Source organism: Heloderma suspectum, chromosome 6 (genome assembly GCF_057233095.1).
Source record: "Heloderma suspectum isolate Gila_16-S chromosome 6, 16-S_ref, whole genome shotgun sequence".
In the NCBI taxonomy this organism is placed as follows: domain Eukaryota; kingdom Metazoa; phylum Chordata; class Lepidosauria; order Squamata; family Helodermatidae; genus Heloderma; species Heloderma suspectum.
This window is the reverse complement of record NC_139463.1, coordinates 40,262,268-40,285,839: the sequence shown is the minus strand read 5'-3', so window position 1 is coordinate 40,285,839 and position 23,572 is coordinate 40,262,268. Positions and strand designations below refer to the sequence as shown.

The 23,572-nt window shown below is 43.3% G+C and overlaps 1 protein-coding gene across 5 annotated transcripts in view; it reads left to right on the top strand.

Annotated features, from left to right (window-relative positions):
- Window positions 1-23,572, top strand: part of PIWIL2 (piwi like RNA-mediated gene silencing 2) — a 59,467-nt gene that overhangs the window by 17,122 nt on the left and 18,773 nt on the right. For all 5 annotated transcript variants that reach the window (XM_084804029.1, XM_084804030.1, XM_084804032.1 and 2 more), the window contains exons 10-20: window positions 794-907; window positions 1,520-1,708; window positions 1,883-1,967; window positions 3,325-3,414; window positions 5,649-5,789; window positions 7,906-8,019; window positions 9,449-9,637; window positions 11,923-12,024; window positions 15,432-15,551; window positions 16,439-16,527; window positions 18,599-18,704. In XM_084804029.1, coding sequence (XP_084660155.1) covers window positions 794-907; window positions 1,520-1,708; window positions 1,883-1,967; window positions 3,325-3,414; window positions 5,649-5,789; window positions 7,906-8,019; window positions 9,449-9,637; window positions 11,923-12,024; window positions 15,432-15,551; window positions 16,439-16,527; window positions 18,599-18,704 — 1,339 coding nt within the window. The remainder of the gene's footprint in view (window positions 1-793; window positions 908-1,519; window positions 1,709-1,882; window positions 1,968-3,324; window positions 3,415-5,648; window positions 5,790-7,905; window positions 8,020-9,448; window positions 9,638-11,922; window positions 12,025-15,431; window positions 15,552-16,438; window positions 16,528-18,598; window positions 18,705-23,572) is intronic.

Sequence of the window (23,572 nt, the reverse complement as noted above, 5' to 3'; positions counted from 1 at the left end):
TCCTATGATGATCCTGTGTACATTGCAATGCAGTTTTGAAAGGTTTGGGCCAGGGCTGGGGCTTTCCGTAGCCGCTTATTAGACAAGATAAGGGAGTTGCCATTTAGAACTGGCAAGCTACAGTGTGGCTGGCTTGCATCTTGGTTTTTCATTTCAGAATAATTTTAGTTATGGGGGTGACCTTCTGTCTTGTCCTCTCCCTCTTTTGTGAATTTTTCTTTGTTTTTGAAAGAGGTGCATTTGTCCCTGCTTTGCTGTGTTGTGGAATGGTGGCCAGGGATGCTTCTCCCACCAGATGTTTAAAGCCTTCACTGACATGACCTTGTAACCTATTCCAGCATACTCTCTATCTATTGAGAAGAGTAAACGTTCACAACTCCAGTGTTCCTTTTAACTCTTAAGTTGAGCCTTCTTTTGTCCCTAGATACAAGTCTTGTTCAAGTGGCTGCTTTTGCAGCAGAGCTAAGTATAGTCAAGATGTTCATCACCAGTTTTGATACAGAAGTTTTGTAGTACTTTTGTACTGGAAAACCATATTGCGGTAGTATACTGGTAAATGTTTGTAATAGTGGAAGATTCTGCTAAGTTATTTAACCTTAAAATACCATGAATATGTAATGAAATGCACTTGAAAAAATGTGTTACTAGCTGAAATCAGCCTTTTGTAAATATAGTCTAGTTTTGGCCTTCAATATATTTGCTGCATCTTGTAATACAACAGTTGGTGGCCATAGCATCCCTTGGACTTTGAAAATGAGTCTGATGTTTAGTGTAAAGTTTATTTCTCCCACAGGATGCAAATATGGCCTGGCTATGCAGCCAGTATCCGGAGGACAGACGGGGGATTGTTTCTATTGGCTGATGTTGTTCATAAGGTCATTAGGAATGATTCTGTTCTGGATTTCATGTGAGTAGAAAACTCTGAGTGACATCTTCAATATATTTGGAAAGCACTGCATTAGAGCATATGAGAAGAAATTGATCTGTTTGGATGGAACAAAACCAGCAGCTAACCAAGATCATTCCAGTAACTTTCTCAGTTCTGTTATTCTCCGTGCACTGCCCACTTGAGGCACAAGGTTCTGTACAGTTCTGAAGCTGGAGAGACAGATGGGTCTGTATTGAATGATGCTTAGAAACAGGACACTTCCTCTGTAAAGTGAATGGCAATGAACTAATATCAAGATGGCTTCCCACAAACTACTCAGATATGTTGGGTGAAATGTGCTCCAATCCTGTCAGACAGATGTATTTTTGAAAGAATGCACTTTCAAGCATTCAAACCACTTTACATGCATAATCTAGTTGTAGTTCCTACAGAGTTGTTGCCGGGTAAGTCATATTGCAGATGTGGGGGGACTGAGGCTGAGACAGAGAAGCTTGCCTAAGACCATTTAATGAATTCATGATGGAGGTGAAATTTGAACTGGGGACTTCCTGATTCAGTCTTTTAGCTGCTACACCACCAGTTTTTAATATGTCAGCTTGAAGCGCTTTTGTCCATTTTGTTTCCCCAAAGGCACGCAATTTACCAGCAGAGTCGAGAGAACTTCCAAGATGAGTGTACAAAGCAGCTAATTGGCAACATTATAATTACCCGTTATAACAATAACACTTACCGTATTGATGACATTGACTGGAATAAGACACCAAAGGACAGTTTTACCATGTCTGATGGGAAGGAGATCACTTTCATAGAGTATTACAGGTAAAAGGTGCTGCTTAAACACTTCTTGGTGTTAGGATAACGGTGGAAAGCAAGTATTGAATGAGAGAACATTGTCTTCACTTTGTATAAGACTTCAAGTGTGGTCTTGCTCTGCTTTACTAGAGATAGTTTATTCTCTCAATTTGCAGAATTCACATAACATTCTTTTTTCAGGAAAAACTATGGGATAACAGTCAGGGAGCTCGACCAGCCACTGCTGATTCACAGACCCAATGATAGAAAGAATCCTCCGGAGAAGGTGAGGAGGAGACATTGTACTTGGAACTGAACATTTATTTTAGAACAATTCTATACCACTTCCCATCTTAAAAATCCCAAGGCAGTTCAAAACATATTACTAAACAATCTATAATTAAAAGCATAAGAGCATTTAGATAAGTTAATGTTTCGGAAAAGCCAGGGAGCACAAGTAAGGTTTTAGTAATTGTCGACAACATGTAATCGTCGGTGCCTAATGTATTTCAGAGGGGAGAGCATTAATTGTACTAATTACAGTTCAAGCACCAGTTGGAAGCTGATGACGTTGGGCAGGAAAGTTTACCATTCAGTTTGCAGCAGCAGGTCATGTGTCAGTTTTCTATAGGGCGGGGTGGCCTGCCCTTGGCCCAATTTCATGCTTGTGGGGGAAGCCCAGAGGAAGAGGAGGAGGGCAGGAGATAACTCCCCCAGAAAATGTTGAGATGGAGTGGAGAGCCAAAGTGGAGAGATGGTGGGCAGGGGAAGCTCTCTGCATGTGATCAGTTTAGACCTGTGGCAAGAGCAATCTGCACTTCTCACAGCAGCTTGCTTGGCGAGGAAGGGATGCAAGAAAGGGTGCAACAGGCAGGAGGGAGAGTGGGAGTCCTACCCAGCCTGACATGCGGTTCTTGACAGATTACTGCCCTTAACATTACAAATCTTCCCAGCCCCTGTTATAGGTGAAAAGGACTTCCAGGAGCTTGGAAAGGTATTTGGGCTCTGCCCAGATTGTCAAAGGGAAGCAAACCAAACCCAAGCCTGCTTCACTTGTTGACTGGTTGTTCCTGTTTATATACCACTGTATTAACACATCCTCTAATGCTGGGGTACACAGCCTAGTGCCCTCCAGTTGTTTTGGACTACCCATCACCCCAGCCAGCATGGTCAGTGGTGAAGGATGATGGGAGTTGTAGTCCAAAACAACTGGAAGCCACCATGTTTCCTATTGTGACTTTAATAGATAGGAATAGCTAGTGCAGTACATACCAATTTAATAGTGGATAAGACCCTGCTTCTAGTGCTGTAGCCAGCAGCTTTAATATATTTACTTGTTTGTTTGATGTCCCTTCCTCACAAAGAGCCTGGATGGCTAGCAACCTGTATAAAACAATACACTCCACATAAACAGCATTGAAACCATGAGTCTAAAATCACAAATATATAATAAAATATAAAACAGCAACAGTAAATAGTAAAAAAAAAAAAACCTCACAAAGCACTTGCCTATAACCCAAAAGCCTGCATAAATAAATAGGTCTTTAACTGGTTTTGTATGGTGCACCCCAACTCCAGCTGGCAATAATGAAATCTTTTTCTGTATATGTCTACTAATATCCTTCCATGCAATTTTTCTGCAGCTGCAGAAGGGTGAAATTCTGCTTCTGCCAGAGCTCTCTTTCCTGACTGGAATTCCTGAGATGATGAAGAAAGATTTCAAAGTTATGAAGGTGCCTTGAGATCAGTTGCTGTAGTGTACAAAATTGAGTTCTCTTGCAGAAGTCAAATTGCAAGGCATTGTCTGACACTGCGACTGGTGTCCTTAAATTAAGCATGTTCCTTAGGGCTCCTCCACTGAGAATCAGCTGAAGCCAGAACATTCTCCACCTGCCTTTCCTGGGGCCTGTCTTCATGGGTGATTTGCTGTGGATTGGGACCATTTGGAGGTCCTTTGCAGCACATGACATTGTGGCCAGTCTTCAGGCTCCCTGGAGTTTGTTTACCTGTGGGGAAGCCGCATTTTTGAAAAGTACTTTTACTCTGTTTTTAAAAAATAAAATAAAAAATCAGCTCCCCTGCAGTTCAGCTGCTGTGTGCCCATCCATCCACTTTAAATTCCATATGATTGGGCATTCCTAGGGGGTGTGTCTTTCACCTGGCTGTGACCTCAGTAACCTAGGTAACTAGAGTGACTAGCCTGCCCTTCCAACTCATCAAAGCACCAGAGCGCTCTTCTCTGCCTTCAGAATCGCCGCCAGTGGGAGTAATTAGCCTCCATTTCCCAACCTGTCCCTGTTGAAAGCTGTGATTATGCACTTCTCTGCTTGTGCTACTTTGTGGCTTCTCTGCATGGAGGGAAAGGGCTGCCTGGAGTTGCCTCCCTCTGTTAGTGCTGCTGCCTTTGCTGGCGTCTCCTCTCCTCCCTCTCTTACATCCTTTAGTTTTCACTGTTTCACCATATGGACACAACAGGGCTGCAGGCTCCTGTTCCTGGCCACCTCCTCTCACTAGATAGCTAGTACTTGAAACCGCGCAGCTCCATTTTTTTCAGTGGGAAAAAGATGTTACAGATTCTCCATGGAGGGAAAGCAGGCAACAGAGGCTGCAGACTGAGAATGGGTGAAGCAGCTAGATCACCATATTTACTCCCTGGAAGTGCGCAACTGGGGGTTTATTACTGGGCAACACAGGCTGCAGACTGTCAATGGGTACAGCGGCTAGAACCCTGTATTTATCCCCTGGAAAAGGAGAAAGGGGATGGGAGCTCCAACTCCCTGACTGTTGGCTGGAATGGGGCGAAATGGTGCTGGTGGGGTGTACTCATGGGGAGCCTTCAGATGCTGTTAGTGATAATAATGTGGTAGCAGGGGCGGGGAGCCTGGACAGAGGTGGGAAACAAGCCTTTCTCATTGGTTGAGCAGCACCTGCTGGGTTGATGACATTCAGTTCTACTCCCCCCCCCCCAAAAAAAACAAACACCTGGAAGTATGTTGCTTGCTGTGTGACCTGTGAAAAGCAGATTTTTTAAGGTACGGTACACTCGGCTTTTCTTGCTTTGTGTGTTGCTGATGGACCAAAGCCAATTCCATGTAAATCTGGATAATACTCCAATGCACTTCTCATTCTGTTGTCCTAAAGATCCCCTGGGTAGGAAAGATTCCTTTCCTACGTTGGGCAGAGGTGTTTGCCTCCAAGGAGGGAAGAACCTGGTGGCCAAAATATTTGCCTTGGCAAACACAGCCAGCTAAAAATTGGAGATCACGGATTTTTGGTAAACTTTTCTAAGATTAACAGATGATGGTGATAGTTTCTCTGCAGAAACATTATTGAAACTAGCCATCTTAATGTTGTCTGAAGGCTGAACTTAAGAGTTCAAGAGACTGAATATCTTTGATTTACTTGCTCTGCAAAACCATTTCTCTTTGTGCATTATTTGGGTTTCTTGCTGAATCTGAAAATGTTTAGTGCATAACTGCCAAACCAGATATTATTTTTATTGCATGGGTAGCAACCGTGCTTGGGCTTATAAAAATGTAATACTCAGCTGGGGGTTAATTGGGGCTGCAGGGCATAGCAAATTGTGGGGTAGTTTTTGTTGGGATTACAGCTGAAGAGGGTGGGCTCTTCTGTCCCCATATGCAGCAGTTCCTGTGAAAATTGCCCCTCCCCCTCCCATTGAGTTTTTAAAAAACAGGCATATTTGCTAATCTTGCCCTGCTTTGTTTTGGGATTAGAAATAGGATGTGTCTTCTAGAATAAATATAGTTTCATTAATAGCTAAAAACTGTTTTTTCTGGGTTCTTTCTGATGTGATGAGAAAAAGAAACAGGAGTAGACTCAAGAGTCTTAAGAACTACTGTTGTATGGACAGTCAGTTTATTTATGCCTTTTTAAATGCATGCTGAAACACTCAGATATAATTTTCTCTCTCCCCCTACCCCTGGTCCATATACACTCGTGTTAGGATCTTACCCAGCAGATCAACTTGAGCCCTAAGCAACACCATATATCTCTAGTCCAGCTTCTGAGCAGAATTGAGAAGAATGAGGCTGCCCATAATGAGCTGTCACGGTGGGGACTTTGTTTGGACAATGATGTTTGTAAGGTAATTGAATCAAGAAGGCATCTTTGTCATGAGGCTAACCTTGTCTGTTGCCAGGATCCAGAATTCTTGTTGAATCATGACCTCCATAGCCAAGAAACAAAATATCTCTCTTGGTTCCAGTCCCTTGTAATATAATTGATTGTGGATAATTTATCCTCCATTCTTCTGACATTTGACCACCTTTCAGTGTTGAATAGCTGTTAATGAAATAGAAACTGGAATGTACCTATTTTCATATCAAGTGATCATTTTGATGTTCATATTTCACTCTGCTAACAGCTCTAGGAAATTAAAATCATTGTGTTAATCCACGTTGGGCCACTTGTGATGACTTCATGAGGGAAAGGCTTGCATATAGTACTGAGCTGATTTGGTATGGAGCTCTGGAAAGTAGGCTCTGGGGCTGAGACCTGGCCCAGATTAAGCCCCATACTCTATGACCAGGTTCGCACGAGCAGGGGAGGAAAATAAGCCACTGTAGCTTATTTTCCTGCTCTGCGCATGCTGGTTGCGTACTGCAAATTACCATAATTACCACACCATAACCCAGAGGTGTGTGAGAACTATCGCCCCATCGCTAATATCCCCTTTTGGGGCAAGGTGCTTGAGCATGTGGTAGCTGGGCAGCTTCAGAAGTTCTTGGGAGAAACTGATTATCTGGACACACTTCAGTCTGATTCAGGCCAGGGTATGGCACTGAAATGGCCTTGGTTGCTCTGACTGACAACCTACTCCAGGTGAAAGACATGGGGAGTGCTACTCTGTTGATTTTCCTGGATCTCTCAGCGGCTTTTGATACCGATGATCATGATATCTTACTGGATTGGCTCTGCAGGATGAGAGTTGAAGCATTGTGTTACAGTGGTTCTGCTCCTACCTGCGGGGCTGATTCCAGAGAGTGGTACTGGGGGATTCCTGTTCTACCCCATGGCTATTAAGCTGTGGGGTGCCACAGGGTTCTATTCTATCCCCCATGCTGTTCAACATCTATATGAAGCTGTTGGGTGAGGTCATTAGGAGTTTTGGGGTGGGTTGTCACCAGTATGCTGATAATGCTGAGCTCTACTTCTCGTCATCAGAGTCAGCTGGGGTGGTAAAGGTGCTGGACCAGTGCCTGGAGGATGTAATCGGCTGGATGAGGGCCAATAAACTGAAACTAAATCCTGACAAAACAGGTGCTGTGTGGATTGGTGGTTCCCGAGTCCAGGAATTCGGTAGGCGACTTGTCTTGGATGGGGATGCACTTCCCCTGAAGGAGCAGGTGCGTAGCTTGGGAGTACTCGATCCATTCTTGTCACTGGAGCCCCAGGTGGACTCCGTGGCCCGGAGTACTTGGGCAAGCGTTGGCTGATTGCCAGCTACAGCCTTTCCTGGACAGGGATAACCTAGCCACAGTAGTGCACACATTGATAACTTCCCGATTAGACTACTGCAATGCACTTTACGTAGGGCTGCCCTTGAGGATGACTTGGAAGTTGCTGCTAGTGCAAAATGCAGCAGTTAGACTGGAACATCTCATAAAGATCATATACCAGTTTTAAAAGAATTGCACTGGCTGTCAATACATTTACAGTCAGAATTCAAGGTGCTGGTGATGACATTTAAAGCCCTAAGCAGCTTGGGACCTCGATATGTGAGGGAGCGCCTCCCCCTATATATTCCTGCCCGAGGATTGAGATCTGTTGAAGGAGCCCTCCTCTGCATCCCACCAGTGCGAGACATACACTACGGTGGGACGTGAGAGAGGGTTTTCTCTGCTGTGGCACCTGGTTGTGGAATGCCCTCCCCTTGGAGGACTGTTTGGGGCAGACATTGGTTTCATTTCGGCACCAAGTTAAAACATGGCTTTTCACCAAAGCATTGAAGGGATAATTGAATTTACAAACCACCCTGGGACCCTTGGCTTGTTCTAGGGTTGCGGGGTGGGTTATAAATTGTCCCCACCCTGGCCAGGTTCAGATGACACAACAAACTCTGCCTGGCAAGGGTAAATATGGTAGTTCAGCAGTGCACAACCAGCACATGCGAGGTGGAAAAATAAGCTATGGTGGCTTATTTTCCTTCCCTGATCAGGCGAATCTGCCCTATGAGTGTGTTTTGCTGTCTTCTGTTCTAGACAAAAGGACGTGTTCTCCCCATGGAAAGAATCAACCTGAAGAAGAGTTCTTTCAACACCTCAGAGGACCTAAACTGGACCAAAGAAGTAACCAGAGAAGCCTGCATCTCTGCAGTAAGCTTGATCTCAGACATGGGCACAATTCCCTAGTGCAATAGTTGATCCAACATTTCTGCAATGTACAGTTCAAAAGATGTGAGCAGTGACACCTATTGTGCTTATCTTCCTGACACACAGCCATTCCTGTTGGCAAAATGAATTTGGGCAAAGTTTCAGGGTACTTTTTTTAGCATTGACGGCATTTATATATTCCCCAGACCGGGCAGATCAGAGCACACTTTCCCTCTCTGTCCACCTGGCATGTCTGCCTCACACAGGGATGTACCATTTGAATACAGCCTACTGTGCATAGGCTTGTTTCAGTCAAAATCATCCTGTGCCAGTTTTCATGTGTATATGCCCTATTTGAAAGTTTGTCCTTGTGAGGATGTGTGGAGATGTCAGAAGGCAGAGAGGGGACAGAACTTCCCTATTTTGGGCTGCTATTAAGGAAATGGTTGGACATGTTATAGTTGAGAATTCAGGGTCACCTACTCCAACCATATTTTAAAATTGTCTTTTCAGTTTGACACAACTTTTTCTATAGTCAATAGCGGTCAATAGCGGACAATCTAGGCTGAATGCCAGGGAGTGGCAGAAATTGGCTGCATTATTAATAGGCAGTTCTCTAATTACTGAATCAGGCATGGAGAAATAAAGAAAATGCATAGTAAGGAATGTTCCTGCTTTGCCATTTTATCCACTTACCATTTTGAGCTTGGTCATCCTGACTTTGCTGCCTCAGCAGGTTTCCATAGTTTTGCTTGCCATGGCAAGTACGCTGCCACCCTCTGAGTATAACAAATGATTAGCCTTCCTTACAACCTTTGAAGCTGCAGAGGTGTACTGAGATTGTCCTGGCAGTTGTGTGGCAATTCCAATCCCCTCTCCATCACCAGGGATGGGAGTAATACTGGGGATTGTATGGTTGCTAAGACACCTGGCGAGCTTTTCCTGAGAGCTGCCAAAGGGCAAGCTTCCTACCAGCCTTCTCTGCAAGGAAGGCTGGCATAGTGCTTCCTTGACTACTGGGAACCAAAGCACTTGGCATGTCTTCCCTCTGAGCAGCCAGTCCACCAAATGCCCCACCAGCCTTTCCTGCTCTGAAGCAAGAAAGGTGGATGGTGGGCTTCTTTGGCAGGAGATGTGGAGGGGCAGGAACCTGATTACCGCCATTTGGGGCATAGTTGGCTTGTAGACCCTTGTACAGTGGTGGCAGGGTGGTTACAGGTTTTGCAAATAGTGTGTAAGTTTCATTTTTTATTATATATTTTTAAAAATCTATATCGCCCTTTAGTGTAGCTTTCAGGGCTGTTTAGAAAAACAGTATAAAATACAAATAACAAATGTATGTATGTGTGAAAATAGTGGCTAAGTAGTTTTGGCAGTTGGTGATTTGTGAGAGCAAGGGGCTATGTATGTTGATTTCTGTTCTACTCCCTAGATTCCGCTTCATTACTGGGCACTTTTTTACCCAAAGCGGGCAATGGAACAAGCACATGAACTGGTCAGTATGGTGCAGAAGGTCTCTGGCCCACTTGGTATCCAGTTAACCCCACCTGTTTGGGTAGAATTGAAGGACGACCGAATAGAGACTTATGCCAGGACCATCAAATCATTACTCAGTAGTGAGGTATGTCATTAACAGGGTTTTGAATCTTAAAACCCTTTGGTTTGTATTGTTTATATAGGAACACGGACATTAATTGTGTGGAATAGATGTACCAATGGCTTTAGTCAGAAGAGGCAAATGTAGTTTTGTGCATCTCAGCATTCCTCTACAGCTTTATGGGAAGCAATATTTAAGAGAACCATTAACTTGAACTTTACATTTTTATAGTAAAGCTTACTGTGCTACTCTGTAATACACACTGTATGTCTCCACATGTGGTTTTGTTACCACAAATATTGACTGGGAATTCACCCCAGCCTGCTGATGGTTTGATAATCCTACATAATAAGCTTCCGTATTAGCCCCACTAGGTGTCAGGTAACTGTCCTATCAGGTCACCTGAATATAGCTGGCAAAGGTGTGATCTCATGGTCTAGCCCAGCAGTGGGCAATATGTGGCCCACAAACCTCATGCGGCAACCCTTGTGCAGCCCCTGGCAATCTTTGCTGTTCCTCAAAATGGGAAAAAAACCTTTTTTTTTCTTTTTTACAAACAAAGGCATCCATAGCCACTACAGTGCACCAAAATGCCCAAATTTAGCTTGAAAACAAGCTAAATTGGCCCTTTTGGTAGGTACTCCGTAGCCCCTCTGGAGCACCAAAAGAGTTAAATTTAGTTTGGAAACAAGCTAAATTTAACCATTGTTGTGTTCTGTAGAGCTACACAGGGGTTTGCTGCAACATTTGGTGGCAAACCGGCAATTTCTCCCTTTTCTTATTTACAGGGGCACCCTTTAGATTGGGGCAATGATCTGGGGGGTGAGAGGATGACCTCCCAAAGCTGTCCACCCCTGGTCTAGCCCATATTGTGCAGGAGACAGAGAGAGAGATTCTCCATCAGTGAATACTCTCCACTGGTCTTTGTGGACTGCAGTGAAGTAACCAATGTGAAATTCTGCACAGGCTGAGGAAGAAAAACGTAATAGCAGAGGCACCCTTTTTCTTACCCACATGGTTAAGGATAGAATTATACATTATACCCAAGAGGGGCTGCTGTTGAAATTGGCATCCCCATATCAGGTTCTTTTTCTTCTCCTTGAAATGGGTAGAATAATTTGCCCCATGTTGCAAATCTCCCTGCACATCTCCAGAAGCAAACAGTTATGTGGCATGGAGAAGTCCACAGCCGAATGACATTGTAATACGTTGTGATCCTAATGTTACAGGGGAGAACCCTGTACGAGGAGGCTGGTTGGTAGCAAGGCAGTATTGGATATAATACATAATTTCGTCCTAATTTGCCAGGTAAAAATACTACTGAGCTGTAATGGCTGGGGACCACAATTTTTCAAGGCAGATTGGGGTGACTGCTTCATTCCTTCAGAAAGAGGGAAAGAAGGACTGTCCTCTCTCTGAATTGGCTTTATAATGTCATCACATAGTCAAAACTGGCTATGGCAATGTAATGTCTTAACACTGAGTGTTTCATCTCCAATTGGCTAGGGTCATTAGTCTGGGAGAAGTAGCCCTGGTTGACAAAAAGTGAAGTGGCTGCCTAAAGGATTGGTGAAAAGACAAAAAAAAAAGTTAAACTTTTAGAGCTCCCTGAAAACACACCTTTTGTGCTGTAAATATTCAACTGGGAATACTTTTCATTAATTACATGTCTGTACTGCTCAATAGCCAAAGCTGTCTGGGTGATTCATAACATAATAAAACATAATATTAAACCTTTAACATACAAAACTTTAAAACAGTTTGAAACAGTTAAAAACAATTAGCAATAAAACTACCAGGACTAACAGTAAAAAGCCCCATCATATGCCTGGGAGTAGAGAAATGTCTTAACCAGGTGCTGAAAAGATGACACTGTTGGTGCCAGGCAGACCTCACTAGGGAGAGCATTTCACAATTGGGGCCGCCACCGAGAAGACCCTCTCCATGGTTGCCATCCTCCATACCTCACTTAGAAGAGGGCCTCAGAGGGTCATAGTGTACGGGTAGGTTCATATTCTAGTTAAGTTACTTTAGAGTGTTCTCTATGTCACAAGATGAGACCTGGAGTGAAAATCGTGAATGTTAGTGTTCCTGGATGTAATTTTTTGCATAAACATAGGTTAATATTGCAGTCAGGCTGCTATTCCATAGTTTGTACAGTAATGGCAGCTTTGCAGCTTCAGTACAATTTCAGCTCTAATGCAGTTATCCATAATGGAAGTGTTTAATGCGCTAGTATTAGATGTGTGGTGGTGTTATATTTATTATAAGTCAAACTAGTCACTTACAGCCCCCTCCATTTCTTTAAGGGCGCTGTACAATTGATAGTTTGTATTATCACTGGGACCAGAGACGACTTGTACGGGGCCATTAAAAAACTTTGCTGTGTACAGTCTCCAATCCCCTCTCAGGTGAGTCAAATAAAGTTCTTGTGCTGAGGATGTTTCAGGTTAATTTAAATCTTTAATTCAGGACACTTCAAAAGACATTCCTTGCATAGACTGTTTTGGCTGTGATGCTTCATAGCTGATAGCTTGCAATTGTTATGCAGAGTCAGTATGTCTTGCCTTTTAAAGAATAGGACTCTGGTTCTTCCTGAAGCCCATAGTCATCTATAATAGCAGAGATTTTTTTCTAGGATAACATGTTGTTTGTATATGACAGTTGAACAGTTTTGCTTTTTGTAGCCTTAGAGTGCTGCAGCTTAAGAAGTTTGTCCAATTTTGGTAGTGTAACTGGACAATGTTTATTCTTTTCTCATTGAAGATTTGGAATTTCCTGCATCCGGTCTGTATGTCTGAAGTGGGTGAGATGATGAGCATTTTCTTTAACGGACCTTTAAAAATCAAATCTTTTTAAAAATTTCCTATAATTTTCTCAAAAATCTGATTTAAAATAAGATCTAACATAATGAAAGTATGTATAGTCTTCTAAAACTGAACAAATAAACTTATTAACCCTCTTATGAAAGGCTGCTTTTCTTTGTAAAGAAAGTACTTGTGGGGGAAGCATCTTCCCAGCACAGTTGTTCCTGTAATTATGGTTTGATTATGGTACTCATAAGGCATCACAGGTGCTAGAATCCAGGTGATGCTATCATGTATCTCACCAGGATCATCCGCTGAGCCCATGTAAATGAATTTGTACTCCTGTTCTGTGCCCAGCTACGTGAGCTCCTCATTGTGTTTAGTTTTGAAATTATGAATATTTATGACTGTGCTAATCAAATAGCATACACATTCATACCATTATTTTGCCCGGTAATTACCATCCCTTGCTTCTGGAAAGTGCTGGGCACTTGTAACAAACCATTTTATGTATGTTTACCTGGAAGTAAATTCCATTTTGTCTGGTGGGACAAATAAGGCTGCATATGAGACAAGCCCTAGTCTTCAAGTAAGTCATCTTGCTTACTATTCTTGCTTGTGTGCATGCCTTGTCTATAAGTAGATATAATTTTGCAATACAAAATACATGGGCTGCATGTCCAAAGGTTACATGAACAGAAGGGTTCCGTTGCACTCAGGTACTTGTGGGCTTCCACAGGCAGAGGTGTGTTTAAATCAGTCCACCCTTTCTGAAGAGTTACATTGAATTAAGTTTTACACTTAAAGTGTTCTTCAAAGGAAAATATAAAGCAATTAAAATAGAGCTAAAACTAATAATAAATCATTGCATTGAAAATAAGATAATGTTGAGTACCCATAGCTCAGTAAACATGTTTTATGTGCATACGGTCCCATTTTCAATTTCTGGCATCTCCAATTTAAAAAGATCTTGGGTAGCAGGACTGGAAAATACATTTGCTTGAGATCTTGGGGGGTGCCTCCACGGGTGATTTAGTCTGAGCTGGCTGCGTTTGGCGGTTGTTAGGGATATATGATGCTATGGCCATCCAGCAGCCACCCAGAGCTTATCACGGAAAAAAAACGGATTTCCGGAGACTGCTTAAAGTCCAGTTCTTTCCTTTAAGTTAAGTTCTCTGTGGTATAATTGCTCTGTGCCCCACCCCCCGCATTTACCTCGGGTATGCTAGCCCTTCCCAGGGGTGTGCCTTTCACCATGACCCCAGTGTTTCCTGTCCCTGTACAAACCAGTTAGGGTCTACTCAGAAGTAACTCCCATTGTGGTCAGTGAGGCTTGTCCCATGAATGCGCAGATCAGAATTTAAAGAGGTTCTCCCCCCCCCCCTTGAAATAACACATTTTAAAGCACTACTTTGCTAAAGGCTGTAAAGTGCTTTCTGGAAGCTGTGATTCTCGATTGTTTGGTTTATTGCCATTCGGAAATAACTACTTCCACCTTCGATCATCCAATCCTGTGCAGTATCCAGTTAGAAAGGGGGCTGTTTTCTCATCGTTTGGTTTCCCCTGCCCGTCTTTCCAGCACAAACTTATGTGTGTCTACTCAGAAGTAACTCCCATTATGGTCAATGAGGCTTGTTCCTGAAATGCACACTCCCAAAGTTACTGAGATTCCCATGAATCGAAGTAACACATTTAGAGAGCCTTAATGTTAAAGCTTTGATTGATCTCAGCAGGGCAGCAAGAACAGTGTGTTCCTCTAATGATTGTTTATTTAAGGAAGGAAGTAATGGAGGGAGGGGGAGAGGGAGATGGTTCCTGTCCCCCCTGTGTTTCCCAACACAAGCCAATTAGTGTCTACTCAGAAGTAACTCCCATTGTGGGCAGTGAAGCTTGTCTGCTGAATGTGCACATCAGAATTTACAGAGACCCCTCCTTGAAATAACACATTTCAAAGTACTAATTCCCTGAAGACGGGGGAGGAAACCTCCCAGGATTTTATCAAAGGAAAAAAGCAGGGGGGGGAGGCTGGACAAGGGTGGGGGAGCAGCCCCTGCCAGTCAACTGATGTTCACTGTACACACACACACCCCGGAAGTATGTTCTGTGAAGTGACTTTTACTGGTGCGATACACTAGCTCATGGAGCCCTGCGTGGACCAAACCGGCTCCTTGAAAAATCCAGGTAAGCCACATTTGGCCTCTCCTTCCGTTGGTGTGGAGAAACCCCCTTGGAGAGCTACTGCCAGATAGACTAGAACTAGATACTAGTGGGTTCGATGACCACCTTCTCCCATATTTATTTGTTACATGAATGTATATATTGCTTTCCAGTGAACTACCAAAGTGGTTAACAAAGGCGATAAAAGCATTAAATATAACAATAAAAGTATATAAACTTGCCCTGTTGCTAAAATCCTCCTCCGAGTCAATGTTCAGGTTCCCCTGCCATCTAAGGCAATGTGGGTGGCAGCCTTTTCTACGGGAGTGCTCAGACTTTGGAATTCTGTTCCCAGAACTGTCCATCTGGCTTATTCCCTCTTTTTTCCTTTAGGCAACAATGGGCCTTATTTTTTTCTGCTCTTTCAAGTTGTGTGATTTGATTTCAGAGATAGTATTTGTTATGCTTTTATTGGTTTGCATCATTGTTAGCTCACTTTTAGAGAATGTAGAATGGTGGGAATTATTTATTTATTTAATATTTTTCATCTGCCCAATAACAAAAGTTTTCTGAGCGGATTACAAAGCTAAAAGGATAAAACATAATACAAAGAGCAATTGGAAAACAGGAATATAAATACTTTAATTAAAGCAGATGGACCAGTGGACTGATCACCTTTGTATGTCTCCTGTGAATAGACGCAGGAAAACAATATTTGTTTTAAGAGCTGCTACGTATTTTGCGAATGTACTAACATTGACTGACTCATTAGAATGCAAATAGAGAGTTGTCGAAGGAGGAATAATTAGTATCTTGGCTGACATTAACAGCTGTAAATATTTGCTTCTCTCTAGGTTATTAATGCTCGAACCATTACAACCCAGCCCACCAAACTTAGGAGCATAGCTCAAAAAATACTACTGCAGATCAATTGCAAGCTAGGTGGAGAGCTCTGGGGTGTGGACATCCCTTTGGTAAGTCATATAAAAGCTATTTCTATATGGGGAGACCTAACTATAGCAGCCCTGCAGTGTAGTCCACTGTTAAGATTGCAGGTTAGAGGTGGGGCTGAAACAGGTTTGGATCCCCAGTCAAGAATTCCTCATGCCTTTAAAGTTACAGTGAAGGTCAGTGTAGTTAAACTTGCCACCTTGGGCCTTTTCCCAGGTCAAATCAAATGCATAATTTCATGCAGAAGCCTCGTGCTGCATTGATTTCCATGCAGATTGGTTCCGTCTGTAGATGTGCTATTTTCTAATGATTAAGACCTGAGGTGGATTCTTTCCAGGTGGGAAGGAAGTACTGGAGCCTCCATTCTACTGGAGTCTTGATGGCATCAGAATTGATGGCATCCTCCCTTACTGGCGGGGGGAGGGGTCTTCCTACGGGAAGAATTGGGTTTCTGTTAGGCACATGAAGTAAGGTCAACTTAGAGCAGGAACTTCTGTCTTTAGTTTTTCCAACCCCTCAGCCACAGGCTCAAGTAACAAGTGCCTACCAAGGTTATACTGCAACATTTTGATATAGAGCCCCGCTAGCAAGCCCTGTAATTAGATCTGTAGCTAACCGCTTCACCTTTTTTCAGGCATACTATAGTGCAGGCTTCCCCAACCTGGTGCCTTCCAGACCTCAACTCCTGTCAGCCAGCAAAGCTGATGGTCAGGATTGCTGGGAATTGTAGTCCAACAATATCTGGAGGACACGAGGTTGGGGAAAGCTGCTATAATGAGACGTCAGGAGACTGTACAGTGAGTTTACAACTTAACTTTTTCTAGTTGTCATGCTTTCCCCAGTGTAATGTTGAATTGTGCCTGGGAGTAATACCTGGTGCACTGCAATCTGGTTTGTTTCTGCTTTCCAGAAACAGTTGATGGTGATTGGCATGGATGTGTATCATGACCCCAGCAGGGGAAAGCGCTCTGTGGTTGGCTTTGTGGCAAGCATCAACCAGTAAGTGCATTCTGTTTTGAAAACATTTTGAGCCTTTTAGCATCTAGGTTTGTGGGGCTGTTTCAGCACTTGTGGCCATTGCTGTTCCCAGAATGGCCACTTCTGATGGTCATGGCATGGGGAATGATTGAGTTCTAGGTATTCTTGACCAGTGTTGCAGAATAGTTTTAAGAATTCATTAACTAGTGATGGGTGAGCTCTCCCCCTGCTTTTTTTTTCAGCTGGGTTTGGAAATAAGCCACCGTACTTCCCCCCAAAATCATGAAGTAGCTCAGTTTATTCCAAGCCAACTTGAATGTATACCTTTTGAGTCCCCACTCTCCTCTTCCTCTATCTACTCAGCCCCCTTCTGTCCCGATTGATGCCCCACCCCACTTATTCAACTGGAGTGGCCACAATGCTCTGGCAGTGGCAACAAGCTGCAGGAAGGAAAAAGGAAGTAGATCTCATCCTCTCTGCCTCTCCCTTTCCATTTTTGAACGCAGTGCATCAGGCCAAAGTTAAATGGAATTTTACCAAGGGCTAGTGATATTACATCTGGCAGGGAGGGGGATCTCCTTCCCTCTTTCTGTGGGAGGTCAGAGGACAGGGCATTTAGGAGATCACTGGGGCCCTGGGTGGAAGCAGATGTGGAGGCAGTCTGGGTAGCAGGGGAGTAAGAGGGGAAGTCTTCTCTAACTCAGATTAAAATCTGAGCTGCAGAAGAATCCAGGGGTTGTAATGCTTTTCTCTCTTATTGGAAGAAATCCCCTGAAACTTGAGTTCAAACTACATGTGATATTAACTGCATCTTGGAATCCTATGATCAGGACTGTCCTTTTTTGTGTGTAATTAACAGTCCCTGTGGGGAGCTCAATTCAGATTTGACACTGGGCGGACAAGGGGTTTAATCCTCCCCACTGTTTTCCCACAAAAAATGGTCCCAGCTTTGAGGTGCAATTTCAGCAGAAAAACGGTGTGGGGGAAAGGGGGAAATTCCCCTTCACCCATGCCACAGTCTTGATCAGTGTTCTAAACCTCCCTTTCCCATGGCTGCTGTTAGTATTTTTAAAAAAGAGAATTTCAGTCATCAGTTTCAAAGATAGGTTCAGCATCACAAATTGTTTGTATTTCAAGAGCCTCAGTAGCATCCCTAATTTTAACTGCATATAAAGCATGCCTGGAGACCATCATTAATTCCATGGTAACATCTATCTGGGATTGCTGTAACATACTGTACTTGGAGCCATCTTCAAAGAGTGCTTGGAAATATCAGCTGGTTCAAAATGCAGCAACCAGACTTCTAACTGATCACTTTTACACTGTTCACATTTATTCTAATTGCATTAATTACTGATTTGTTTCCATTTCAAAGTTCTTTTGAGTAGTGTGAAGGCTACAGGGGTGAATTTATATTGGGTTGCTGATTATGAGTTGTCATTACACTTTTGATGCGTTGTTTTGTTGTCAATACTGTTTGACCTAAGATTTGTGTGTGTGTTTATATTATATTGTGCTGGGGGCAGGGGTAGCCTTCGTTTTTTAAAGCCACTTTGGGGGTCCTTTGAGACAGAGCAAGATATTAACGACAAATAATAATTGTCTACCTGTATAGGAGTACTGCAGGGGGAAGCTTGGGCAATTAGTCTGGCAACTCTTTTTCTCCTTCAGGGTAAACTTACTGTGATCTGTTTGTGGAGCGAGATTTACGTGGAACTAAGTCATAAGAGAGACCCAACAGGCATTAGGATAACAAATAAATGGGTTGGATTCAGACTTAGACATGCCCCATGGATTTCAGTGGGTCTACTCTAAGCATGCTAAGTCTTGATCCAACTTGATGAGACTACAGATTTAGGCTGCAGCTTCTTTTTAGATCTATTTCCTGTAGTATTGGATCATATTATTGCAGGAGTATTAAACTGCTAAAAGATAGACAGAGGTGTGATGGATGGCAATTTGATTGGTAGGGCACTGATAATTCTGAGAAATTGCCAACTTCCAAAACTAGAGCTTGGCTTACTTGTGAATAATGAGGCTTTATGTCTTGAAATAACATTGCTAATATTTATTCTTTTTTTCCTGCTACCAGCACTTTGACAAAGTGGTATTCTAGGGTTGTATTCCAGATGCCTCATCAAGAAATTGTAGATAGCCTGAAGGTCTGCCTGGTGGCTGCCTTGCAGAAGTTTCATGAGGTGAGGGAATGAGTTATACTTTTCTCAGAGGGACAAGTGTACAGAGAAAACCATGACCAGCCTAACAACTTCCCATCCTTTACTGAAAAGGCAAATTCATTTCCTTTTGCAGTCCTAAGATGTAAATATTTGGGGGCTTCCTTGAGTGCATTCCAGATGACCCACCAGTTCTCCCTATTTTTTTCCACCTAGTGCCCTAGACACAGGTGCTTTCCTTTCTGTTCAGTAGCAGGCAGGGTCTTTTATAAGAAAGGCTTTGCAGGGAATTGGACTAGGAGGCACTACCTTCCTCTCTAGAGCCAGTCTTTCTCCTGCCTGCACAGGGGATGGTTGCAGGTTCCAGTCATGATCTGAGCAGCTGGCTCTAAGTGGTTTTTATCCTCTGCTACAGATCAGGCCCCTTTCATGGATCACTGCCTTGTTGTGGCGAAGGGGCTTGCGTAACTCAGTGAAGCCATAAGCTATGCCGTACAGGGCCACCCAAGATGGACAGGTCATGGAGAGTTCTGACAAAATGTGGTCCACTGGAGAAGGAAATGGCAACCCACTCCAGTATTCTTGCCAAGAAAACCCCATGGAACGTATCATAAGGCTAAAAGATATGACACCAGAAGATGAGCCCCTCAGGTTGGAAGGTGTCCAATATACTACTGGGGAAGAGCAGAGGGAATTTCCAAGTAGCACCAGAAAGAGTGAAGCGGTTGGGCCAAAGCTGAAAGGACACTCAGCTGTGGATGTATCTGGTAGTGAAAAGAAAGTCCGATGCTGTAAAGAACAATATTGTTTAGGAACCTGGAATGTCAGATCAATGAATCAAGGTAAGCTGGAGGTGGTCAAACATGAGATGGCAAGATTGAACATTGACATCTTGGGAATCGGTCAACTAAAATGGACAAGCATGGGCGAATTTAATTCAGGTGACCATTATATCTACTACTGTGGGCAAGAATCCCTTAGAAGAAATGGAGTAGCACTCATAGTCAACAAAAGGGTGGGGAAAGCAGTACTGAGGTACAATCTAAAAAATGATAGAATGATCTCAGTATGAATCCAAGGCAAACCATTCAACATCACAGTAATTCAAGTCTATGCCCCAACCACTGAGGCCGAAGCAGCTGAGGTTGATCGTTTCTAAGAAGACCTACAACACCTTCTAGAACTAACACCAAAAAAAGATGTCCTCTGCATCATAGGGGATTGTAATGCTAAAGTAGGAAGTCAAGAAATCACCGAGATAACAGGCAAGCATGGCCTTGGTGTACAAAATGAAGCAGGACAAAGGCTAATAGAGTTTTGCCAAGAGAACACGCTGATCATAGCAAACACTCTTTTCCAACAGCACAAGAGGCGACTCTACACATGGACATCACCAGATGGTCAATATCGAAATCAGATTGATTATGTCCTTTGCAGCCAAAGATGGAGAAGCTTTATACAGTCAGTAAAAACAAGACCTGGAGCTGACTGTGGCTCAGATCATGAGCTGCTTCTTGCAAAATTTCGGCTTAAATTGAAGAACGTAGGGAAAACCACTAAACCATTCAGGTATGACCGAAATCATATCCCTGATGAATATACAGTGGAGGTGAGGAATAGATTTCAGGGATTAGACCTGATAGACAGAGTGCCTGAGGAACTCTGGACAGAGGTCCGTAACATTGTTCAGGAGGCAGCAACGAAATCCATCCCAAAGAAAAAGAAATGCAAGAAAGCCAAGTGGCTGTCTGATAAGGCTTTACAAGTAGCTGAGGAAAGAAGGGAAGCGAAAAGGAAGGGAGAAAGGGGAACATATACCCAACTGAATGCAGATTTCCAGAGAATAGCAAGGAGAGACAAGAAGGCCTTCTTAAATGAACAATGCAAAGAAATTGAGGAAAAAAAACAGAATGGGAAAGACTAGAGATCTTTTCAAGAAAATTGGAGATATCAAGGGAACGTTTTGTGCAAAGATGGGCATGATAAAGGACAAAGAAGGCAGGGACCTAACAGATGCAGATGAGATTAAGAAGAGGTGGAAAGAATACACAGAAGAACTATACAGGAAAGATCTTAATGTCCCTGATAGCCATGATAGTGCGATCACTGAACTTGAGCTGGAGATCCTAGAGAGTGAAGTCAAGTGAGCCTTAGGAAGCATTACTAACAAAGCTAGCGGAGATGACAGTATTCCAGCCGAGCTATTTAAAATCCTAAAAGATGATGCTGTTAAAGTGCTGCACTCAATATGCCAACAAATTTGGAACACTCAACAGTGGCCACAAGACTGGAAATGGTCAGTTTACATTCCAATTCCAAAGAAGGGCAATGCCAAAGAGTGTTCAAACTACCGCACAATTGCGCTCATTTCACATGCCAGCAAGGTGATGCTCAAAATCCTACAAGCTAGGCTTCAGCAGCATGTGAACCGAGAACTCACAACAAACTGTGGCAAATTCTTAAAGAGATGGGAGTACCAGACCACCTTACCTGTCTCCTCAGAAACCTGTACGAGGGTCAAGAAGCAACAGTAAGAACCAGACATGGAACAACCGATTGGTTCAAAATTGGGAAAGGAATACGACAAGGCTGTATATTGTCGCCCTGCTTATTTAACTTATATGCAGAGTACATCATGAGAAACGCCGGGTTGGATGAATCACAGGTCGGAATTAAGATTGCTGGGAGAATGATCAACAACCTCAGATACGCAGACGATACCACCCTAATGGCAGAAAGCAAAGAGGATCTAAAGAGCCTCTTGTTGAGGGTGAAAGAGGAGAGTGCAAAAGCTGGTTTGAAACTCAACATTAAAAAAAACGAAGATCATGGCATCTGGCCCCATCACTTCCTGGCATATAGAAGGGGAAGAAATGGAAGCAGTGACAGATTCTACTTTCTTCGGCTCCAAGATCACCGCAGACGGTGACTCTAGCCATGAAATTAAAAGACGCTTGCTCCTTGGGAGGAAAGCTAAGGCACACCTAGACAGCATAGTAAGAATGATTTGCTGTCCTTTATTAAGCCCCAGTGTTGGGACCACTAGATGGTGACAAGTAGAAGAATGGAGAACTAGCTCACCTATGAATTCTTCTTCTGCTTATTCACAGACAGTTGTCCAGTCTGGACAGCTATTCTGTTTCCCTGTTAGAGTAGCTTCTTGGATTAGATTATAGGTTCATTGCTTTGTCAGCAGTGACCAGCTGTAGAGAAATCAACTGCAGACAAGTTTTTCTTTTAAAATAATCTGTCTCTGAATGGATGGAGAGGAGATCACCCCAGTGTCTGAACCACTGTTTAGTGAGCAAGTAAAAGAATGTGTTGGTAAGTTAAGTCTCCATTTAGTATCATCCAATACAGTACAGTTTCCCTCTGTCCTCTATCCACTTGCTTTCCAGTTCAGAATTACATCTCCACAGTGTTAATAGCCAAGCATGCTAGAGTGGTGATTGGTATCTTTGTTGTTGTTGTTCAGTAGCTCAGTCGTGTCCGACTCTTCGTGACCCCATGGACCATAGCACGCCAGGCCTTCCTGTCCTGCGCTCTCTCCCGGAGCGTGCTCAAGTTCATATTCATCGCATCGATGATGCTATCTAGCCATCTCATCCTCTGCCATCCCCTTCTCCTTTTGCCTTCAGTCTTTCCCAGCATCAGGGTCTTTTCCAGAGAGTTTTCTCTTCGCATTAGGTGGCCAAAATATTGGAGCTTCAGCTTCAGTATCTGTCCTTCCAATGAGCACTCAGGGTTGATTTCCTTTAGTATGGACTGGTTTGACCTCCTTGCAGTCCAGGGGACTCGTAAGAGACTTCTCCAGCACCACAGTTCGAAAGCATCAATTCTTCGGCGCTCAGCCTTCCTTATAGTCCAGCTCTCACAGCCATACATTACTACTGGGAAAACCATAGCTTTGATTAGACGGACCTTTGTCGGCAAGGTGATGTCTCTGCTTCTTACTATGCTGTCTAGGTTTGCCATAGCTTTCCTCCCAAGGAGCAAGCGTCTTTTAATTTCATGGCTACAGTCACCGTCTGCGGTGATCTTGGAGCCCAAGAAAGTAAAATCTGTCACTGCTTCCATTTCTTCCCCTTCTATAGGCCAGGAGGTGGTAGGGCCAGATGCCATGATCTTAGTTTTTTTAATGTTGAGTTTCAAACCAGCTTTTGCAATAGTCAAATCCATCTAATCTTGTTTAGGGTGGGGGTGGTATCACTTCAGCCACTTTCAAGTCCTATAGTTGATGCATACACTCTAGTCTTGTTGCGGGGACTATCCCAGCAGCTTAGACATAAGCACTAATTACAAGGCACCTAGGAGGGGAGTGTGGGAGAGTAGGTAGCTTATGCTGGGCAAGAGGGAAAGTGACATAGACCTGACAGTGGTGGAAGTTATTGATTTTATGACATTGGTATGGCACCCTATAACAAAGTTATCTGGGAAGCTTACAATAAACAAACATAAAAACAATTTAAATTCGAAAGAGAATATAAAACCATGCAGTCAAAAGCAAGATAAAACAAAACAACAAAACTCACTGCAACCCAGAATTAAATGCATGCATTTTAAAACTGAGAGGCCCAGGCTACAGGGTTATTTAAAAGGCCTGGGTGAACACCTGCTGCTGGAAAGACTATGATGTTTGGGTGGCTGTTCCATAACTGGGGCGCTCCTACTAGAAAGGCCCTCTCTCTGGTAGTTACCCACCTCAGTTCATTCGATGGGGGCACTCAAGAGTAGGGCCCTGAAGAACATCTTAGGGTTCAGGTAGGAAGATATGGGAGAAGGCAGTCATTTAGGTAACCTGGTGAAAGGTTAAAACCAGCACTTTAAATTGGACCTGGAAACTAACTGTGAGCTGGTGCAGCTGGCAGAGCCCAGGCATAATATGGTCAAAA